This window comes from Sceloporus occidentalis, unplaced genomic scaffold (genome assembly GCF_023333645.1).
Source record: "Sceloporus occidentalis isolate IW3139 unplaced genomic scaffold, rSceOcc1.0.p SCAF_14, whole genome shotgun sequence".
Lineage (NCBI taxonomy): Eukaryota > Metazoa > Chordata > Lepidosauria > Squamata > Phrynosomatidae > Sceloporus > Sceloporus occidentalis.
Genome location: NW_028316994.1, coordinates 18,108,090 through 18,126,618, shown reverse-complemented (window position 1 = coordinate 18,126,618; position 18,529 = coordinate 18,108,090). Strand labels below are relative to the sequence as shown.

At 43.3% G+C, this 18,529-nt stretch overlaps 2 protein-coding genes across 4 annotated transcripts in view; both read right to left on the bottom strand.

Moving 5' to 3' along the window:
* The window catches only part of LOC149304343 (disks large homolog 4), a 159,673-nt gene extending 146,061 nt beyond the window's left edge, over positions 1-13,612 (bottom strand). For all 3 annotated transcript variants that reach the window (XM_089480535.1, XM_089480536.1, XM_089480537.1), the window contains exons 1-2: positions 13,582-13,612; positions 7,058-7,174 (exon numbers count right to left, since the gene is read on the bottom strand). In XM_089480535.1, coding sequence (XP_089336661.1) covers positions 7,058-7,174; positions 13,582-13,600 — 136 coding nt within the window. In that variant the 5' untranslated portion in view covers positions 13,601-13,612. The remainder of the gene's footprint in view (positions 1-7,057; positions 7,175-13,581) is intronic.
* Positions 13,613-14,858: 1,246 nt separating this feature from the next.
* The window catches only part of LOC149304342 (very long-chain specific acyl-CoA dehydrogenase, mitochondrial-like), a 28,144-nt gene continuing 24,473 nt past the window's right edge, over positions 14,859-18,529 (bottom strand). The window contains exons 17-20 of the mRNA XM_089479750.1: positions 17,969-18,041; positions 16,835-16,907; positions 16,466-16,541; positions 14,859-15,493 (exon numbers count right to left, since the gene is read on the bottom strand). Coding sequence (XP_089335876.1) covers positions 15,356-15,493; positions 16,466-16,541; positions 16,835-16,907; positions 17,969-18,041 — 360 coding nt within the window. The 3' untranslated portion in view covers positions 14,859-15,355. The remainder of the gene's footprint in view (positions 15,494-16,465; positions 16,542-16,834; positions 16,908-17,968; positions 18,042-18,529) is intronic.

The window sequence follows — 18,529 nt, the reverse complement described above, 5'->3', positions numbered from 1 at the left end:
CACCCTACGTTGGACTTCCATGGGGACAGCCTTCCTGGTATATCTGTGGAGTTCCTTCTGCATTAGCTAGTGTGCTCAGAAAATGGGGAAAGTAACTTTTTCAGACTACACTTTCCAGTATCCTGTGGAAGTGAAAGTGATGTTGAACTGTATTATTTCTAGAGTGTAGATGAACCCTCCAAGCTGGTCCTTTTGGCCTAAGCTGGCCTTAGGGGCTTTATAAGGATGAAGCCATCTCCTTGATGCTGCAAAGCCCACAGCACCTCCAAGAGCATAATGGCTCAGTTCCCAACTGCGTATCCCATCCTGTCCCCCCCTCTCCCCCGGGCCCAGCTCAAAGGTAATTAGAAGATAGAGCTTAAACTCTATATTTAGACCTCCCTAGCTAGCTGGTGGCCGCCTGGGTTGCCGCAAAATGAGGATGAAGAGTCCCTCCAACATTAGGTAGGCTGAGCAGGTGCATGGCGGCAGGGCAAGGAAGGAGCTTGGATCAGGCCTAAAGGGAGGCATCTCCCATCATCCCCTCCCTCCCTTTCTCTTAGCAGCCTCGGCTGTGAAATCCTGGGGGTCTCATCCCCTCCAGAGTGAGCAGATGTCTTCAACTGCCAAAGGCAGGACATTCGAGAAGATGGAAGGCATGGCCAAAGAAAAGCTAAACACAGGCATCTACATTAATTAATTAATTAATTAATTTCATTTCTATGCCACCTTTCTCCCCAAAGGCTCACCACATAAAACATTATTAAAACATCACAATCAAAAATTTCAAACATCTAGTTAAAATAGTGAAAAATCCATAGTATATAAATCCACATAGTACAGTACATCTATAAAAATCCATACCATTAAATCCATATGACTAAATCCATACTGTTGATATCTAGTATATGGACTAGAGATATATAGTATATATAAATCTATGCTTCTTAACAATACCCCAAATGGAGAATGTTTTGGAATTCCTCCTGGACAGAAGGCTGAAACATAGGGTATGTCCTGGAAAATCCTAAGGCAGACCTATTATGGGGTTTTCTTGGCAAGATTTGTTCAGAGGAGGTTTGCCATCGCCTTCCCCTGAGGCTGAGAGAGTGTGACTTGCCCCAGGTCTCCCAGTGAGTTTTATAGCTGAGCTGAGAATCAAACCCAGGTCTCCAGAGTTGTAGTCTAGCGCTCGCACCACTAGTTCACAATGGCTCTCTTTACTGTTCTTGCTGTTCTTGTTTGTGCCTTCAAATCATCTCCAATTTATTTATGGCAACCCTAAGGCGAACCTATCAAGGGGGTTTTTCTTGACAAGTTTTAGAACCAGAACTATCGATCTGGTTGTTTGTGCTGGTTTAAAATGGAATTGCTTTGGCAAGGGCGGGATGCAATGCACAAAATGAAGGCATTCTTGCTATGACAGAGTGTGCATCCAAACCATTTCCAGAGACCTTAAACCCTACAATAGGATCTTGGAAGAATTTCTTCAGAGAAGGTTTGCCATGGCCTTTTCTTGGGGCTGAGAGAGTGTGACCTGCTCAACGTCACGCAGTGGGTTTCATGGCCAAGATGGAAGTTGAACCTTGATCTCCAGAGATGTAGTCCAACACTCAAACCACTACACCATGCTGGCTCCCTTTCTTATTCAAATTGCACCGGGTGACACCGACCACAGTAATGCCACAGACGTATCCATGGATGTTAGTATCCACAAAGGGTCCTGAAAAGAAGCCCTAAAGCAGTGGTTCTCAACCTTCCTAATGCCGTGACCCTTTAATACAGTTCCTCATGTTGTGGTGACCCCAACCATAAAATTGTAGTGTCTCAGTTCCTAAGACCATCGGAAATATGTGTTTCCCAATGGTCTTAGGTGACCCCTGAGAAAGGGTCATTCAACCCCCAAAGGGGTTGCGAGTCGACCCACAGTTTGATAACCGCTGATACTTGAGGGTCAACTGTACTCTCTTTAATTCTCCTGTCTTACTTAAAAGGTGTCTGGGGCTGCAGAAATAAATCAGTCTGGCACCACTTCAATGGCTCAAGGCTATGGGAGCCTAGCAATTTGTAGTTTGTCCAGAAATCCTGCACCAGAGCTCTCCGACAGGGAAGGCTAAAAATCTCGCAAAACTACAAATCCCAGAATTCCAGAGCACTGAACCATCAAGGCATTTAAAGTAAGGCCTGATTCCCACTACCTTTTAAATCGGATCATGAATCGCTTTGAACCAGTTGAAATGCCCCTGGTTCCCACTTAATCCGAATCGCTGAAGTGATTCCGAGAGGGAGGCCATGCGCTAGACCCATTTAACCCACGTCTTTTTGACGCCAATGTTTTCTGTGTCTTTTTCGATAAATCGAATCTGCTCAAGTGAGAACCACATGCAGATCAGAATCTATTTAAATTTCCCCCTCAGCCGGCTGGAACCAAATCATTTTGAATCGATTCATTCATAAATGGGATCCACAAGTGGATTATTTTGGAGGGAAAAATGCAATCGGGGAAAATATAGTGGGAAACACGTCCGCTGTCGAATTGATCCATTGATTCGGATCGCACACCGATTTATTTGTAAATGGGAATTTGTAAGGCGCAATATAAGGTGTTGGTGATGACCTGTAAAGCCCTAAATGGCTTGGGCCCAGGATACCTGAAGGACCGCCTCTCCCCATACATTCCGTCCCGCACCCTCAGAACATCTGGGCAGCAACTACTTAGGGTTCCCGGGGCTAGGCTTGTCTCCACTACCAGGAAGACATTTTCCATCGCCGCCCCGGCCCTTTGGAACACGCTGCCCATAGAGCTCCGCTCGGCCACCTCCCTGGCCCAATTTAAAAGGGATTTGAAGACCTTCCTTTTTGGTAATGCATTCCCCGATTAAGATGTCCTATGGACCTCCTTCCTCTTCACTGGCAAGGGGACTGGCTAACTCGGGGCTTTTCTGTTTTTATTGTAATGATATTGATGTTTTTAATGTATTGTTTTTAAAATGCTGTAAACCGCCCTGATCTGTGGAAGGGCGGTATATAAATAAAAAAATTATTATTATTATTATTAGGTGTCAAACTGGATTATTTCTGCAATGTGGATACACCCAGAGTTGCTTGCCAGATCTTATGGTGGCAACAGACAGCCATTGCTGGCCCATTCTTCCATGAACTTGCTCAATCCCCTTTTAAAGCCATCCCACATTGGCCGCTGTCATGGCATCTTGTGGCAGTGAGTTCCACAGATTAAGCATCTGCTGAATGACGTATTTCCCATCATCTGCCTGACTCTCTTCCCTGCCAGCTTTCCTTCTCCTCCGCCGCACAAAAACCTGGACTCAGGTTGGCTTGCAAACTGTAACAAACCCAAGAAAGTTGAGCCAAACCAAAGGATAGCGCTAAAATATAATTAGGCTATCAATAACGCCACTCAGAACGTGCGATTAAAAATAATTGCAAAGTCCATTTTGTAAAAAAATGGCACAGTGAAAAATAGCACAACACTTTATTAAAAAGGCCTTTCCTTTCAAAACATTGGGTTCTGGAAAGCCAACTGGAACTGCAAAAATCATCATCATCATCATAATCCTTCCTAAGCAACCAGTTGTCCTCAATGGGTTTGGATGCCAGAGAGACTGAATTTTTCCCAGGAGGTAGTTGGGGGATTCTGGGAGTTATTGCCCAAGATGGTGCCCAACTGGAAGGCACCCAGTTAGGAAGGGCTACTAAATGCCAGCGTATGTCCAGCCATGGCCTTTTCAGTCTAGGAATCCTGCATCACTCAAAAAAAAATTTGGAGTCCAACAACTGACAGCATTCTTCACTCTTGGCCATGCTGGAAAAGGCTGCTGGGAGTTGCAGTCCAACAACATTTAGACTATTCCTGCCTCTGCCCTAGTCTCAAACCCATGGTGGGTCTACACTGTAGAAATAATGCTGTTTGACATCACTTTGAGTGCCATAACTCTGTCCTACGGAATCCTGGAGTTTGTAGTTTGACAAGGTCTTTTGCCTTTACAGCCAAAGAGGGCTGGTGCCTTGCAAAACTGCAAATCCCAGGATTCTGTAGGATGGAGCCATGGCAGTTAAAGCGGTGTCAAACTGCATTATTTCCACAGTGTAGATGCACCCCTACATACCCCTAGATCTCCGGAAATGACTTAGATGCACAATCAACCATAGCAAGAACGCCTTCATTTTTTGCATTGCATCCCACCTTTGCCAAAGTAGATCTAGTTCCATTTTGGGAGCCATTTAAACCAACACAAAGAAACCAGATCTATAGTTCACCCTGGAAGAGTTTCAATGGTCCCACCATCATCACCCAAAAAATGTCACAGGGAAATTGACAGATCCCCCCCCCCCGTGCCCTCCCCGATCCCCGCAAAATGTTTTCTGTGGCATCTTTGCTGAGATAAACAGCAAATTTTGTAGACACTGGAAAATTACTAGATTAGAGTGAGAACATCTATGGAGGGAAAAATAATTACGAAAGATCTCTTAATCTAAAAATATGCAAGAAACAGTTCTCCAAAGAAATCTGGAAGGGAAAAAAAAACTCTTTATCTCTTGAGAAACACCAGACGCTAGAAATCCCAATGGGAAATAAGCCTCCAAATACGTATGTTTACATGTATTTATTTAAATATATATACACACACACATATATATATATCTTCACTGCCAAAAAAGAGTGCATTTATACCCTTAACCCCAGTGTTTCTCAGAGCATCAGTAAGTTATCTTTTGATTGCAGGTCCCAGAATCCCCTCCGCTAGCCATGCTGGCTAAGGATTCTGGAAACTGTAGTCCCTAAAAAGTACAGCCTCTAATAAGTCCCTGAAAAGTAGAGTTCTGCATAAGCAGCGTGTACTTAATCTCTGCCTCCAATTCACCCACTATACACACACACACACACATATTCCTAGATTAAGTTCTAGTTTATGTTTCAGACAATTTGGGCCGGGCTGCAGATTAAGAATCATTGCTGAATTATGGGCTATGACTCTGGGCAGGGGACAAAATGACAAAATATTTGCCCCTCTGATAAAAAATCTGCTTCCCAAAGGGCATTTTCTTTTCACAATTCTATCCTTGCAAAGAGTGAGATGTTAAAAATCATTGTCTGCATCTACACTGCAGAATTAATGCAGTTTGGCACCGCTTTATTTGCTTTAAAAACGTTGCCTTTATTCCGGCTTCTTAGATTTATATCCTGCCTTTCTCCCCAAATGGGGTTTGATGTCTCAATGCCATGGAATAGTTCTGTGAGAAATTTAGCCTTCAATCTGTCAGAGAGCGCTGGTGCCACTAACTGGCAATTAAAGTGGTGTCAAACTGGATTAATGCTGCAGTGTAGCAACAGCTGTTGACCCCCTAAAACTCTTCTATTTGCTACCTTTCCTTGGTCACTTTTACTGCTTATTTTCTCTGGATGTCCAAAATGTATTTCTAAATGTTCAACAGCAGTTTTAATTTACTGCAATGACAGATGATGATGATGATGATGATGATGATGATGATGATGATGATGATGATATTGATAATGGTGATGATGATGATATCTGGTTAAAATAATAATATCTGATTATAATAATAATGATAATATTGATAATGATGATAATCATCATCAGTTCTGTGGGGAAGGGAGACAATATAAAGGAAGGTGAAAGGGCTGGAGAAAATAGTCAAAGAGACATAGAGGAAACAAGAAAAAAAGTGCAAGGACCCTCTGGTCAGGCCCCACCTGGAATATTGGCCTGTTACAGACAGGCCAAAATAAAGCTGCTTCGAGTCACTTTGGAGGTATGGTATTTCAATGATACATGAGTCCTAAGAGTCTGGAAGCTGCACCAAAGCTGCACTCCAGTCCTTAGGACTGGAGTGTGGCTTTGGTGCGGCTTTTGGACTCTTAGGACGCATGCATCATTGAAATACCATACCTCCAAAGTGACTCGAAGCAGCTTTATTTTAGCCTGTCTGTAACAGGCCATTGTGTCCAGTCCCGGGCGCCACAATTCAGAAAGGACATTGAGAAACTGGAGCGTGTCCAAAGGAGGGCGACTAAAATGGTGAAGGATCTGGAAACCTTGCCCTACGAGGAACGCCTTAGGGAGCTGGGGATGTTTAGCCTGGAGAAAAGAAGGTTAAGAGGTGATATGATAGCCCTGTTTAAATATTTGAAGGGATGTCATATTGAGGAGGGAGCAAGCTTGTTTTCTGCTGCTCCAGAGACTAGGACCCGGAGCAATGGATGCAAGCTGCAGGAAAAGAGATTCCAGCTCAGCATTAGGAGGAATTTCCTGACAGTAAGGGCTGTTCGACAGTGGGACACACTCCTTCCTCAGAGTGTAGCGGAATCTCCCTCCTTGGAGATCTTTAAGCAGAGGCTGGATGGCCATCTGTCGGGGATACTTTGATTTGAATTTCCTGCATGGCAGAATGGGGTTGGACTGGATGGCCCGTGCGGTCTCTTCCAACTCTATGATTCTATGATATATGATTATAATAATAATGATATCTGATGACGATGATAATAATAACAACAATAATAGTAATAAATGGATGTCTGCATTTTTAATTGTTGTTCCTGACCTCGTTTCACAGGGTAAGATATTATCACCATCATCATCATCATCTCTTACCTGCCTATCCTGATGGATTGATGCAGCCAACAACAATTAACACATACACAACAGTTAAAACCGCATCAGTTAAAACATACATCAGTTTAAAAGGACAAACAAGGCGTCCATATGTTAAAACAATCCACATTTAAAATTCACAACTTAAAAATCATCTGGATAAGCCTTCCAGAAGGAAGGAAACTGGGAAGGGAAAATACATGGGTGGGCAGAGTTCATGTGGGGGGAATTGTGGCCCTTATTTTGGGGTCCCCAACAGCTGCACCCTTTCCAAACTAAGCCTATTTCAAATGTGTGAAATTATACCGACAAGAGGACCTCTGAGCATACTAGGAGTCTAGACTTCCTTCACTAGGCTTCTTCTCATCCCTTTCTCCAAGCTCTTCCCTCCTCTTTAGCCCATCTTTCCCCCTCTCTCTTTTTCTTTGGACACAATCCTTACTTACCCAGCAAGGCCTGGAAGAGTTCGCTCTGGAAGATGCCCAGAAGTTTCTCCGCTTTGTGTCGGAAATTCTGGTCCAGCAAGAGACACTCCTCCATCAGGTGCAGAGCGGCTGCCGTATCTAAAGAGGCAAAGAGAAGCAAACTCAGCCCAAAATGGACCCAAAACATGGGGCAACATTTTTTCCAGACCCAAATCCTTGCTTGGGAGGGAACTGTAGAATACACCTAGTGCAACTTTTGGTGCATTGGAACCCACAATGAAAGCATTCAAGGAGCAACCATGGTTGTATCTATGGTCCCTTGGTATCTGCTGGGGTTTGGTTTCTGGAGGATGCCAAAATCTGTGGGTGCTTAAGTCTCATTATATCAAGGCTTTCCAACCTGGGATGCCACCTAGAATTTCAGAGGCTACAATAAAGCTGGATGAATATTCATCAGAGGGATGTAATTTGTATACAAATTTAAGAATAAGGTGGGCCGAGGCTGCATTGGATCTCCCTATATTGCTTCTACACATATCGGAAAGAACGGTGGAAGATGGGTTGGAGCAAATGAATATCTGAGGAAGCTCTATGATTCTATGACTCTCCTTGTTTGGAAGTCTTTAAACAGAGTTTGGATGGGCATCTTTCAGGAGCGCTGCAACTGTGTGTTCCTGCAGGGCAAAGGGATAGATTAGATGACCTTTGGGGTTCCCTTCAGTCTCCATGGTTCGATGATTCCATGAGAGTTAAATGAGTATCAAAGTGTTATAATTGCACAGTGTAATTAAAGTAATGTAAATCATTCATTTCCTCCTCGAGGACAGAAATGAATAATTTCAAACTTTCAACCTCCCTGTAGGAAAACAGCACCATTTGCAAGGATTACATGGCAGTTTGAGATGCTTCCAAATAAGTACTTTGCATCAAAATAAGAGAGGCATCATGGTGTAGTGGTTTGAGTGTTGGAATGTGACTCCGGAGACCAGGGTTCGAATCCTGGCTCAGCCGTGGAAACCCACTGGGCAAGTCACACACTCTCAGCCTTAGAGGATGGCAAACCCTCTGAACAAACCTTGCCAAGAAAAGCCCTTTGATAGGGTCACCATAGACTGGAAACAACATGAAGGCACAACGTAACTAAATAATTGGATGTGGGGGTTTTGTACAGAGAATAGGCTGAAGACCCTGACAAACTCTCCAAGCCTTCTCACTCTTGCTTCCACAGAAGTCTTCACACTTCTTCAGGATTCAGCTGGCTCTTGTCTCTTGACTCAAGACACCAGACAACTCAGTAGTCTTATACAAAAGATCTACTTTATTCTACTATATACAGCTCCAAAACTATCCAACACAACTCCAATACTCCTCACTACTACCCACTACTACTACCCACAAAATACATTGGGATTCATAGCCATTATTATAGCCCTTGGAAAACACCACCCACTCTTGTCAGTTTCCACCCAGTGGGCGCGTACATCCATTTTCATTGGTTCTCTTGGTTCATCCCACAATTAATGATTTCATCATCTCACCTTGTCCACTTAACAATTCTCAGGTGTGTCCAATTATTCACTTTGCATTTGTCCTTGGCATTTAGGACTTGTTAATTCCATTACCTTTTACACCTGTGTGGCTCCTAATTGCTTTTGCTGAGTCATCCTGACTCTCACATACATGTTTTATTTCTTACACTGTATATCCCATGTTGCATTTTCCTTAACATGTTTCTGTACTGGAAATGTGTTTTTTTGGGGCAGAAAATCTTGTCCAACTCAAATTTTCTCAGCAGATACACCCCTTTTTTCATTAAGGATAAGAAAATCTATTTTATCCATATTAATATTCATGACCCTCCTAGTTTGTCTAGACCTTGGAAATGTGATATTCAGCTGGAATAGTTATGGCCTGTAAAACCCATAGAGAAGCACAATCTTTCCATCTTTAACCACACATTTTTTTCTGGTGTGTGGGTCAAAGAGGAAAACATCACTCACAAACACATATACACACCAGCGCTCTGTTGTGAGTCCAGCAACAAAACTTTTGTGGATGTATGAATGCACAAGAAATCAAGCACCAAATTCCTGGGGACTGAGAATGCATCTATACTATAGAAATAATGCAGTTTGGCACAACTTTTGGTGCTGTAGGTTTACCTTGTAGAACCGTGGGATTTGTAGTTTTACATAGTCTTTTTAGCTTTCTCTGACAGAGAGCTCTCGTGCCACAACAAACTACAAATCCCAGGATACTGTCAGATGGAGCCATGGCAGTTAAAGTGGTGTCGAAGTGCATTATTTTTACAGCATAGATGCACCCTGAGTTGCACCAGAGCCTGAAGGGGAAAAGAAATGTGTTTTGGAGACCACAACTCTCAGAATCCCATAGGATTCTGGGAACTGCAATCCCCCCAAAAGGAACTTTCTAAAACTATGCACTTTTTTAAATCAGTCTTCATCGAGGGACCCTGAATTTGTAGGATGGGTCACACTTTCCTTGTGGAAGGTCTACCCTTGTTCCTTTTCACAGGCCCTGCTTTACAACCAGGTGTAATCATCCTATATTTTTGCACTTTGTTTTCCCTTCCTAGATGTAGTAACTTGTTTGTGTTTGTGTTTGTGTATGTGTGTGTGTGCCTTCAAGTCACCTGCTGACCTATATGGTGACCCTATTCATTTCATGGGGTTTTCTTAAGCAAGGAAGATTCAGAGATGGTTACCCCAGTTGCTTCCTTTGAAATAAAGCCTTACAGCACTTGGTATTCATTGGCAACCCTTCTGGACTTGAGGAAGGTTCTTCTTTTTGGACTGCCAGTCCCATAATCCTCCAGCCAGTGACAGTCCAAAAAGGCACCTTTTCTTGTTCTCTGGAAGATCCAGCTTGCAATGTTTGCAAAAGAGATCGCACTTTGTCGTAGTGGCAGATCGCAAGACCCCATGAATTGCACAGACCTCTTAGCCAAGGGATCCTACCTCAAAGGAAGCTTTGCCACTTCTTTCCTCCAAAACAAAGCCTCCAGCGCCTGAGGTTCCCTGGTGGTCTCCCAACCAAGTACTAACCAAGACTGCCCTTGCTTAGCTTTTGAGATCAGACAGGATTTGTTGCCTCTAAGCATGGCATAGTGGTTTGAGCATTGGACTGCAACTCTGGAGGCCAGGGTTCGATCCATGCTTAAGCATGAAACCCACTGGGTGGCTTTGGGCAAGTCACACTCCCTCAGCCTCATGGCAAACCTCTGAACAAATCTTACCAAGAAAACCCCAGGATAGGTTCGCCTTAGGGCCGCCATAAGTCGGAAATGACTTGAAGGCCCACAACATGCAGAGAAGGTCTTTAGAACCTTACATTTATCTCTATTTAAATTTGTTTTTGGTAGTTTTGGCCCAGCTCTCCAATCTGACAAGGTCATTTTGAATTCTGATCTGGGCTATTCTCTACTTGCTCTCCCCAATTTAACATTCAGCCTGGGAGAAGTCATAGAATTGCACTGTGTGTGTGTGGGGGGGGGAGGTCTATATGGCTTCAAACCCCAAAGAGTGTTCCCTATAGAATGGGTTCACACTGGTGCAAAGCATGGCTCTGTGAATATTAAACAATGAGAGAGGTTGAAAAATGCAGAGCAATGTATCATGCCCATGTTGAAAACAACAGCATGGAGATTGTAATGCACACGGAGCATGGCTTTTTTTTCTCAAACCCAACTGCACTGATCGCTGGAAATAAGAGAAATGCTGAGTCTTTCAACCAGCTCCAACATTGACAATTCTGTTTTAAAAATTAAAATGTTTGGCTACAGTGAATTATGAGATGCTGTTTGGATGACAAAAGCAAAGACTGAGAGGGTTTCTTTGAGCAAGAAGTTAAAATCCTTTCCTAGCCAAAGAATGAGCAAACACCTTTCTTGGACTACAACCCCCAGAATTCCTCAGGCAACATGGTGGCTGGGGGATTCTGGGGGCTGCAGTCCAAGAAAGAACCTCTCCCCACTGTAAACTGCGTAAACCACTCCTAAACTGCCCCCTGACTCTGAGCAGAAATAAACTTCTTGGCATTACAAGTCTTATTGTTGCTGTTGTGTCTCTCCAAGTCATTTCTGACTTAGGGCAACCCTAATGCAAACCTATCACAGGGTTTTCTTACAAGGTTTGCCCAGGGGGGGGGGGGTTGCCATTGCCACCCTCCGAGGCTGAGAGAGTGTGACTTGCCCAAGGTCAACCTAGTTATTATACCTTGGGATACCAAAGCATAATAATAATAATAATAATAATAATAATAATAATAATAATACCCTACCTACTGTATATAACAGGCTTTGGTATCCACAGGGGGTCCTGGAACCAAACCTCAGCAGATACCAAGGCCCCCACTGTATTTACTGCCCCCGGTTGTAATTAACTTTGTCAGATTCATCCGAACCCCTTTCTCAAAATATTTACTATTGATTAGTTTGACAGGAAATATTACAAACCAACATGTAACAGTTAAGGGATGCATAAAGAAGAATTCATCCCAATCCCAAGAAAGCTATCAATTGCCTTTTGTCCATATAGTATTTGGCGGTAGACACGCTGGTTTAAGATGGCCTTTTTTGCTTTGAGTAAAGGTTAGGGAAGTCGCTGCGCTGGGCAAGGGATTCATAGGTCTACATAGAGTGGAAGGGACCTCAGGGCTCATATATACCCTCCTGCCCTGCAGCATACAGAATTAAGAGATGGCCTTCCTAAGCAGAGCAGTGGAAGACAAGGAGATGTCTTGGCGATGTCTCGTCCATAGGGTCCCCATGGGTCAAGGTAGATTCAAAGGAAGTTAACAAGAACAACTTCCAACCTTTGCTTAAGGATCTCCAAAGGAGAGTCTGCCATCACCATCCATCCCTCCAAGATACGAAAAGATCTTGTAGCACCTTTGAGACTTATTCTGCAAAAGAAGCTCTAGCCTGAGCTTTTGTAGACTTGGTCCACTTCCTCAGATGCATGGAGTGAACAGACCTTCAAGATAAGTCTGTTCCATTATTAAAACACCACCAAATTCTTCCTAAAGTTTCACAAATCTCTTTTCCTGTAATTTGGTCCAACCCTTTGTCATGCAAGAATTATTGTTCTGTGTCTTCAAATTGTTTTGACTTATGGCAACCCTATCGCAGGGTTTTCTTAGCAAGAATTATTCAAGAGTGCATCTGAAGGCTACGCAAGCTCATGCTGCCCATTTCTTTCTGTTAGTCTTAAAGGTGCTACAAGATCTCTCTAGTCTGTTAGTCTGGTTCTAAAGACTAACACGGCTATATCTTTGTATTCAGGAATGGGTTTATTTTCACCATCCTTTGAGGCCAAGTGATTTGACCAAGGTCACCCAGTGGGTTTCCATGGCTGAGCGGGGATTCAAACTGGTCTCCAATTGCTACACCACGCTGGGCCCCAAAGAGTAAAATTCACCAGAGGTGAACAGAATTGGGATGGAGGCAATGAGAGAGCCATGCTGGCTCCTATTTGGCTGCTAGACTCTTGTTGATAGAGCTCAAAATTCCATTGCATTTTTTCATTTTGCAGAATAGCCTTGTATTGCAGCTCAGAACGGCATTGCAGGATTGCATTTTTGGGGCACCACATTACACTGGCATCTCATCTTTAGCTTGTGATCTACTAAGACACCTAGATCTTTTCTAGAAGTACTGCTCTCAAGGGTGTTACCCATCCTATTATTTGTGCATTTCATTTCCTCTACTCCAGAGCAGTGCAAACCAGTGGATTCCAATGGCAAGAAAAGAGATCCCACCTAAACACTAGGAAGAAGTTGTTCTGTAGTTGAAAAGACTGTTGTGTGGGGTGTGTGGACTTTCCTTCTTTGGAGATCTTTACACAGTTTGGGAGTGCTGTAAAAGATGCATTCCTGCATGGCAGGGGCCTGGATTAGGTGCCCCTTGGGGTTCCTTACAACCCTAAAATCCTACAATTCATAGATCTCTAAAGCTTTCAAGATACACATCTAGCGTTGCCATAGCCATTGCTAAATAGGCTAGGAGACAAGATAACCAACTTTCCCTCTGCCCCAATCTCCAAAAACATGAGACAGAAATCCTCATTGCAGCCAAATTTGTTTAAAAGGAAACCCAGCATCCTAATTTGGGCTATTGGCGTGTCAAGTTCAATCTTGCCCTGCTCCAGATGGCTTGGACTGCAACTCCCACCAATCCCCCCCAGCTATGTTATCTGGGGATGATGGGAACTGCAGTCCAGTTCAACTGGCTTGGGAGGAAAGTTGGGCTAGAAAGATCAATGGCATAACTAATCCATATTATTTGTTTTCGATCGGATCAGATACCCATAAGTTGGTTTCTTTCCATCTCGTCGGTTCAACATTATGGTGTGCAGTCATACCAGGATTGCTATCTCAAAGGGACCTCAATTGTGTCCCTAAAAGGATGGGAAATTGCACCCCCAATCCCAGCACCCCAAATATTTTCCATGGGGAAGCCCACATTTGCTAAAGGGAATATATATATATATATATATACACAAAGGGGAAACCTGCCTCCCCCTTACCTTGTCTTTTCACGGGCATCTCGCAGGCGGTTTGTACAAGTACAACCTTAATCTCCTAATCTCCCTTCCCAAACATCTGCCAGCTTAAAAGATTTGCCCGGCCGATTGTGACCGCTGACCCTTCTTCTTCCACTCAAAAGGCCTTCTGGGAGATGTAGTCTTCTCTTGCCCCCCTTGGAAGTAACACTCATCCCACCCCAACTTTTTTAGGTTTTAGAAAGCAGGACATTAAGCTTCACAAGGGGAGAGAAATTCAACCTCTGCAAACACCCGTCAAGTTTTGAAACAACATTTTAAACAAGTTCAAAGGAGAGAGGTTTGTATTCAGAATGCAAGAGATCTAGGAACTGTGGATGTTAAGAAGAACCTTCAGGTGGCCAAATGAAGGCTGAAGCAAACACCTGCAAACAGAGAACATCTGCAACAGAATGCTGATTAAAAGCCCACTTTTTCATTTTGAAAGAGAACGTGAAGACTAGTGCAACCATCCAGATGAAATTTGGTTGGAGACCCCCAACATTTATTTCAAGGGTTATCAATGTAATTCCCCCCAAAAGATGTATATGGGCATGTGAAGATTAAGAATAAATCAGTTTCGCTTGTGAGAGCTATTGGGATTCCTGGTGTGCATTGTCTTCTTTCCTAAATGCATAATCTTGTTGGTCATGATGCATTTTGAACCTAGAATTGAATGGAACATTTTTCTCTCCAACTCAAACCACCTTTTTTCTAAATTTTCTAAGGTCTTATTTGCACAGCAGAAATAATACAATTTCACACCGCTTTAATTGCCATCGCTCCATGCTATGGAATTCTGGGAACTGTAGTTTTGTGAGATATTTAGGTTCCTCTGTCAGTGAGCTCTGGTGCCCCTCCAAACTACAAATCCCACACTTGTATAGCATCGCTCCATGGCAGTAGAAATGGTGTCAAATTGCTTTATTTATTTCTGCAGTGCAGGTTAGACCGAAGACGTTTAAATTAACCAATGGCTATACCTTTGTCCTGCTACAATGAGAGTGAAAAACTTTCTCTCTCTTCCACAAACATAACCATTTTTACTGCTACGGTTTTGCTTTGCTGTTATTTGCAGTCAAGTCTTGCAATGGAACCCCGTACGATGCCTCCACATTATCCAATTATTGCAATTAATTTTTTAAACTGACGCATGCTTTCCTTGGGCCGTTTCCTCACACACAACCACAGCTATCCAGCTTCATTCCAAACATTTGTCAAAGGTATTTAATAGTTAATCACAAAGAAACAACCTGAACCGGTTTAACAACATGCTATTGAATTTTTATGCAAGTGAATGTTTGGAACAGGAAACAAAACAATCAGGTGGCCTTTGGTTTAACAATTCAGACAATGTGAATCCCTCGAAACTTTAGAATAACTTGAGGGAAGGACGGAAGTCAACAAATGGAGAGCTCCAGGTATGTAATTTCCATGCTCACCGGAGAAGCCAAATACAGAAGTAAATTTAAGGCTTCCCTTCCAATTTTTGAGCTTAGGGCAACTATGGCTTGCAATATGATTGCATCCACCCTTATTATTAAAGAGTGCATTAAGGCATTTCTATAGCAAAGAGGTATTTGTCTCCCACAGTGCCACTGAGCCCTTTTAGAACAAGGAATACAACGCTGTGGATGACTCCTTCCCACCCACCTCTGCCACATTATCTGCAGGCACTAAACATTTATCTCTGCAGGAGCATGGAGGGTGGTGTGCGCATGGAGCAGGCCTGGAAACTGCCAGGCTTTGTCGGGGCATCTCAGATGCCCAGTGGGTTGGGGGAAACCACCCCTTCGTTCTCCACCACTGCTTTGGAGATGCCCCGGAGGTTCTTGAAGAGTTGCCGCGTGGTGTCGGACTGCAGGGAGGTCAGGTTTCGGGTGACCCGGTCGTACGCCTGCGAAGGGAAAAGTGAGAGATGAAGGAATCGTGGAATCCTAAGAGTTGCAAGGGGACACAAGGCCATCCAGTCCACCTCCTTGACACTGTGGGAGACACACAACCGAAGCACCTCGGAGAGATGGCCACCAACCTCCACTATTCCACTGTTGGACAGTTCTTACACTCAAGAAGTTTAGGTGCAAACCTTTGTGTTTTAGTCTCTGGAGCAGCAGAAAACAATCAGAAAATAAGGGAGAGAGGGGAAGATATTCAAAATGGCAGAGTTGGGAAGGAAGGAAGGAAGGAAGGAAGGAAGGAAGGAAGGAAGGAAGGAAGGAATGATTCAAAATGGCACTAAAGCCACGCTCCAGCCCTAAGGACTGGAGTGCAGCTTTGGTGTGGCTTCTGGACTCTTAGGACACATGCATCATTCAAACACCATACCTCCACTGTGACTCGAAGCAGCTTTATTTTGGCTGTCTGTAACAGGCCAGTATGTACAAATCAGTGGTTATCTATAAAAGTAACTTTTCCACACTGGTTGGGATAGCCTCCTGGAAAACCTGCATTGTTTCAATCATTTCAATTCCCTTCTCAAAACCTAACTGTTTCAGGGAAATCTCTGGTACAAAGCCCAAATCCCTTCCCCAATTTCCTTCTCTCTTTTCCTTCTCTTTCCTTAAACAGAGGTTAGATACTCATATCCCAGGGGTGCTTTAGCTGTGGATTTCTTGCCTTGTCAGGGGGGTGGTCTGGATGTTCTTTAGGAGTACAGTACACCCGCGTCATACGCGGGTGCATTATACGCTGCTTTCAGAATACACTGAAAGCAGTGCCGCTTCTTCTGGCACAGCGCAAGCATACACAGTTTTTGTTATACGCGGGGGGCAGGGGCGGAATGGATCCCCGCATAAAACAAGGGAGCATTGTACTTTCCAATGCTATGAATCTGCAGACCCCTTGCCAAAAAGACAGACAGATGGCTCACCTCAATGCACCATGTGTCACAGAGCATCTTCTCATGCTGGGCTGTGGGCTGCCCTTGCTCCAGCGACCGGGATGCTCTGTGAGAGAAAAAGAGGAAAAATAAGACAAATCTCTGAGGCTGAGAGAGTGTGACTTGCCCAAGTTCACCCCATGTATATTCATGGCCAAGAAAGAATTTGAACTCTGGTCTCCCAGAGTCCTAGTCCAGTGCTCAGACCACTACACGACACTGGACCCAGAAGAGTTAATTTTGCCATTAAGCTGAACAGAAACAGGAGTAAAGGAATGTGTGTTGGACATGTAGATGCGTTTTAGCATCCAGGGCAACCATGCCAAAAAGAAGTAGCAAACCTCAGGAGGAGGGATGTACCTTGAGAGGACCACCACCATGGCATATAAATCGATGGCGCTGTCGGCGATGCGTTTCAACACAAACTGTTCATCTGGGAGAGGAAAGAGAAGAGAGACAAACACATTAGTACTTATACCAGGGAGGCTCCGGAATATGGATGGGAGCAGGTGGCATGGGATGCATTTTAACAGAGCATTTGCCTAACTATCTCTCCATAATCCATCACTTTCTGTATTCCTCACCTTTTCTCCTATTGGGACCTCCTCTGCTTTATGAAAGGCAGAAAGGTGCAATAAAGTGCCAACGATTAAGAGCACATAAAAATTGAGATTAGAACAACATTAAACTAACAATCTTTAAAATATTAATTCAAAACGAAGATTAAAAGCTGTTAATTGCTGTCGACTTTGACTTACGGTCACCCTATAAATGAGAAGCCTCCAAATCAACCTGTTAGCAACAAGCCTGCTCAGGTCTTGCAAACTCAGGGAAGCCATTGTGACTTCCTTGTTGTGTGTCCATCCATTTGCAATGTGGTCGTCCTCTTTTCCGACTGCCATCTTACCAAGAATTACTATCTTTCCTAATAAGCCATGTTTTCTTATGTTAGGTCCAAAGTACAGCAGTCTCTGTTTAGTGATTCTGGCTTCTAAGGAGTTTGGGATTGTTATCTTGGACTTATTAAAAGCAGTGTTTGCATGTGCCTTCAAACTGCTGGTTGATTTATGATGATCCCATAAACTTTAGAGGATTTTTTAAGGCCAGCAATCCTAACAGGTACTCTCAGACTTTTACAAATTGACAAAAGTTGGGCTTCCAAATGCTGTCCGATTTGGATTTTCAGGTTTATACACAGCTTTTTCATGCATAATGTTTTAACTTCATAAATCATTTAATGGCCTTTTTAAATGTTATATTCATACTTTTAATGCTTCTGTATTGTTTTTAATTTGTATGGTTTGAAATCTGCTGTGAGCCGCCTTGCGTCCCTATTCCGGGGAGAAAGGCCAGATATAAATGAATAAAATAAATACATAAAGTAAGTACAGGGCTGTAGGGTTGCATGTCTTTTTTATTAACTGTCATGTCATAGGATTAAGGATGGGAACAGGTTCAGCATTCTTCAATGGGATCAGTTAAAAGGGGACTTACCAATGATCTTCTTGCCATGTTTAAGGAGCTGCTCTTCCACCACACCGGCAAAGAGATTGATGGCACGAACCGTCTAGAAAAAGAAGGAAGAGATGGTGACACAGATGCTAGAAGGGTTGTAGAGACCATGATGGAAGGAAAGAATCTCCCTTTCTCTCTCTGACATGGATGCAGCCCTAATTGGCATTTTTTGGACATGGTCATGGCAGCCCCTACTGCAATGCACTCTACATGGAGCTGCCCTTTAAGATGACTCCAACACTGCAACTACTGAGAAGGTTTCAATTGATTAAACAGGATTATGTTTTGGCACTGAAGTATAGGCATGCCTCTGTTACCAAAGCCTCTGACAAATAATAGTAATAATAATAATAATAATAATAATAATAATTATTATTATTATTATTTATATTCCACCTCTCCAATTAGATTGAGGTGGCTGACAATTTTAAAAGAACATTAAAATACAGTCAAACACAATATCCCACAAACCCACCCACCTACAATAAAAACAGGAAGTCCCTTTCTGCAAAGTCTTTTTGTGTCCTACTAGCCCTCCAC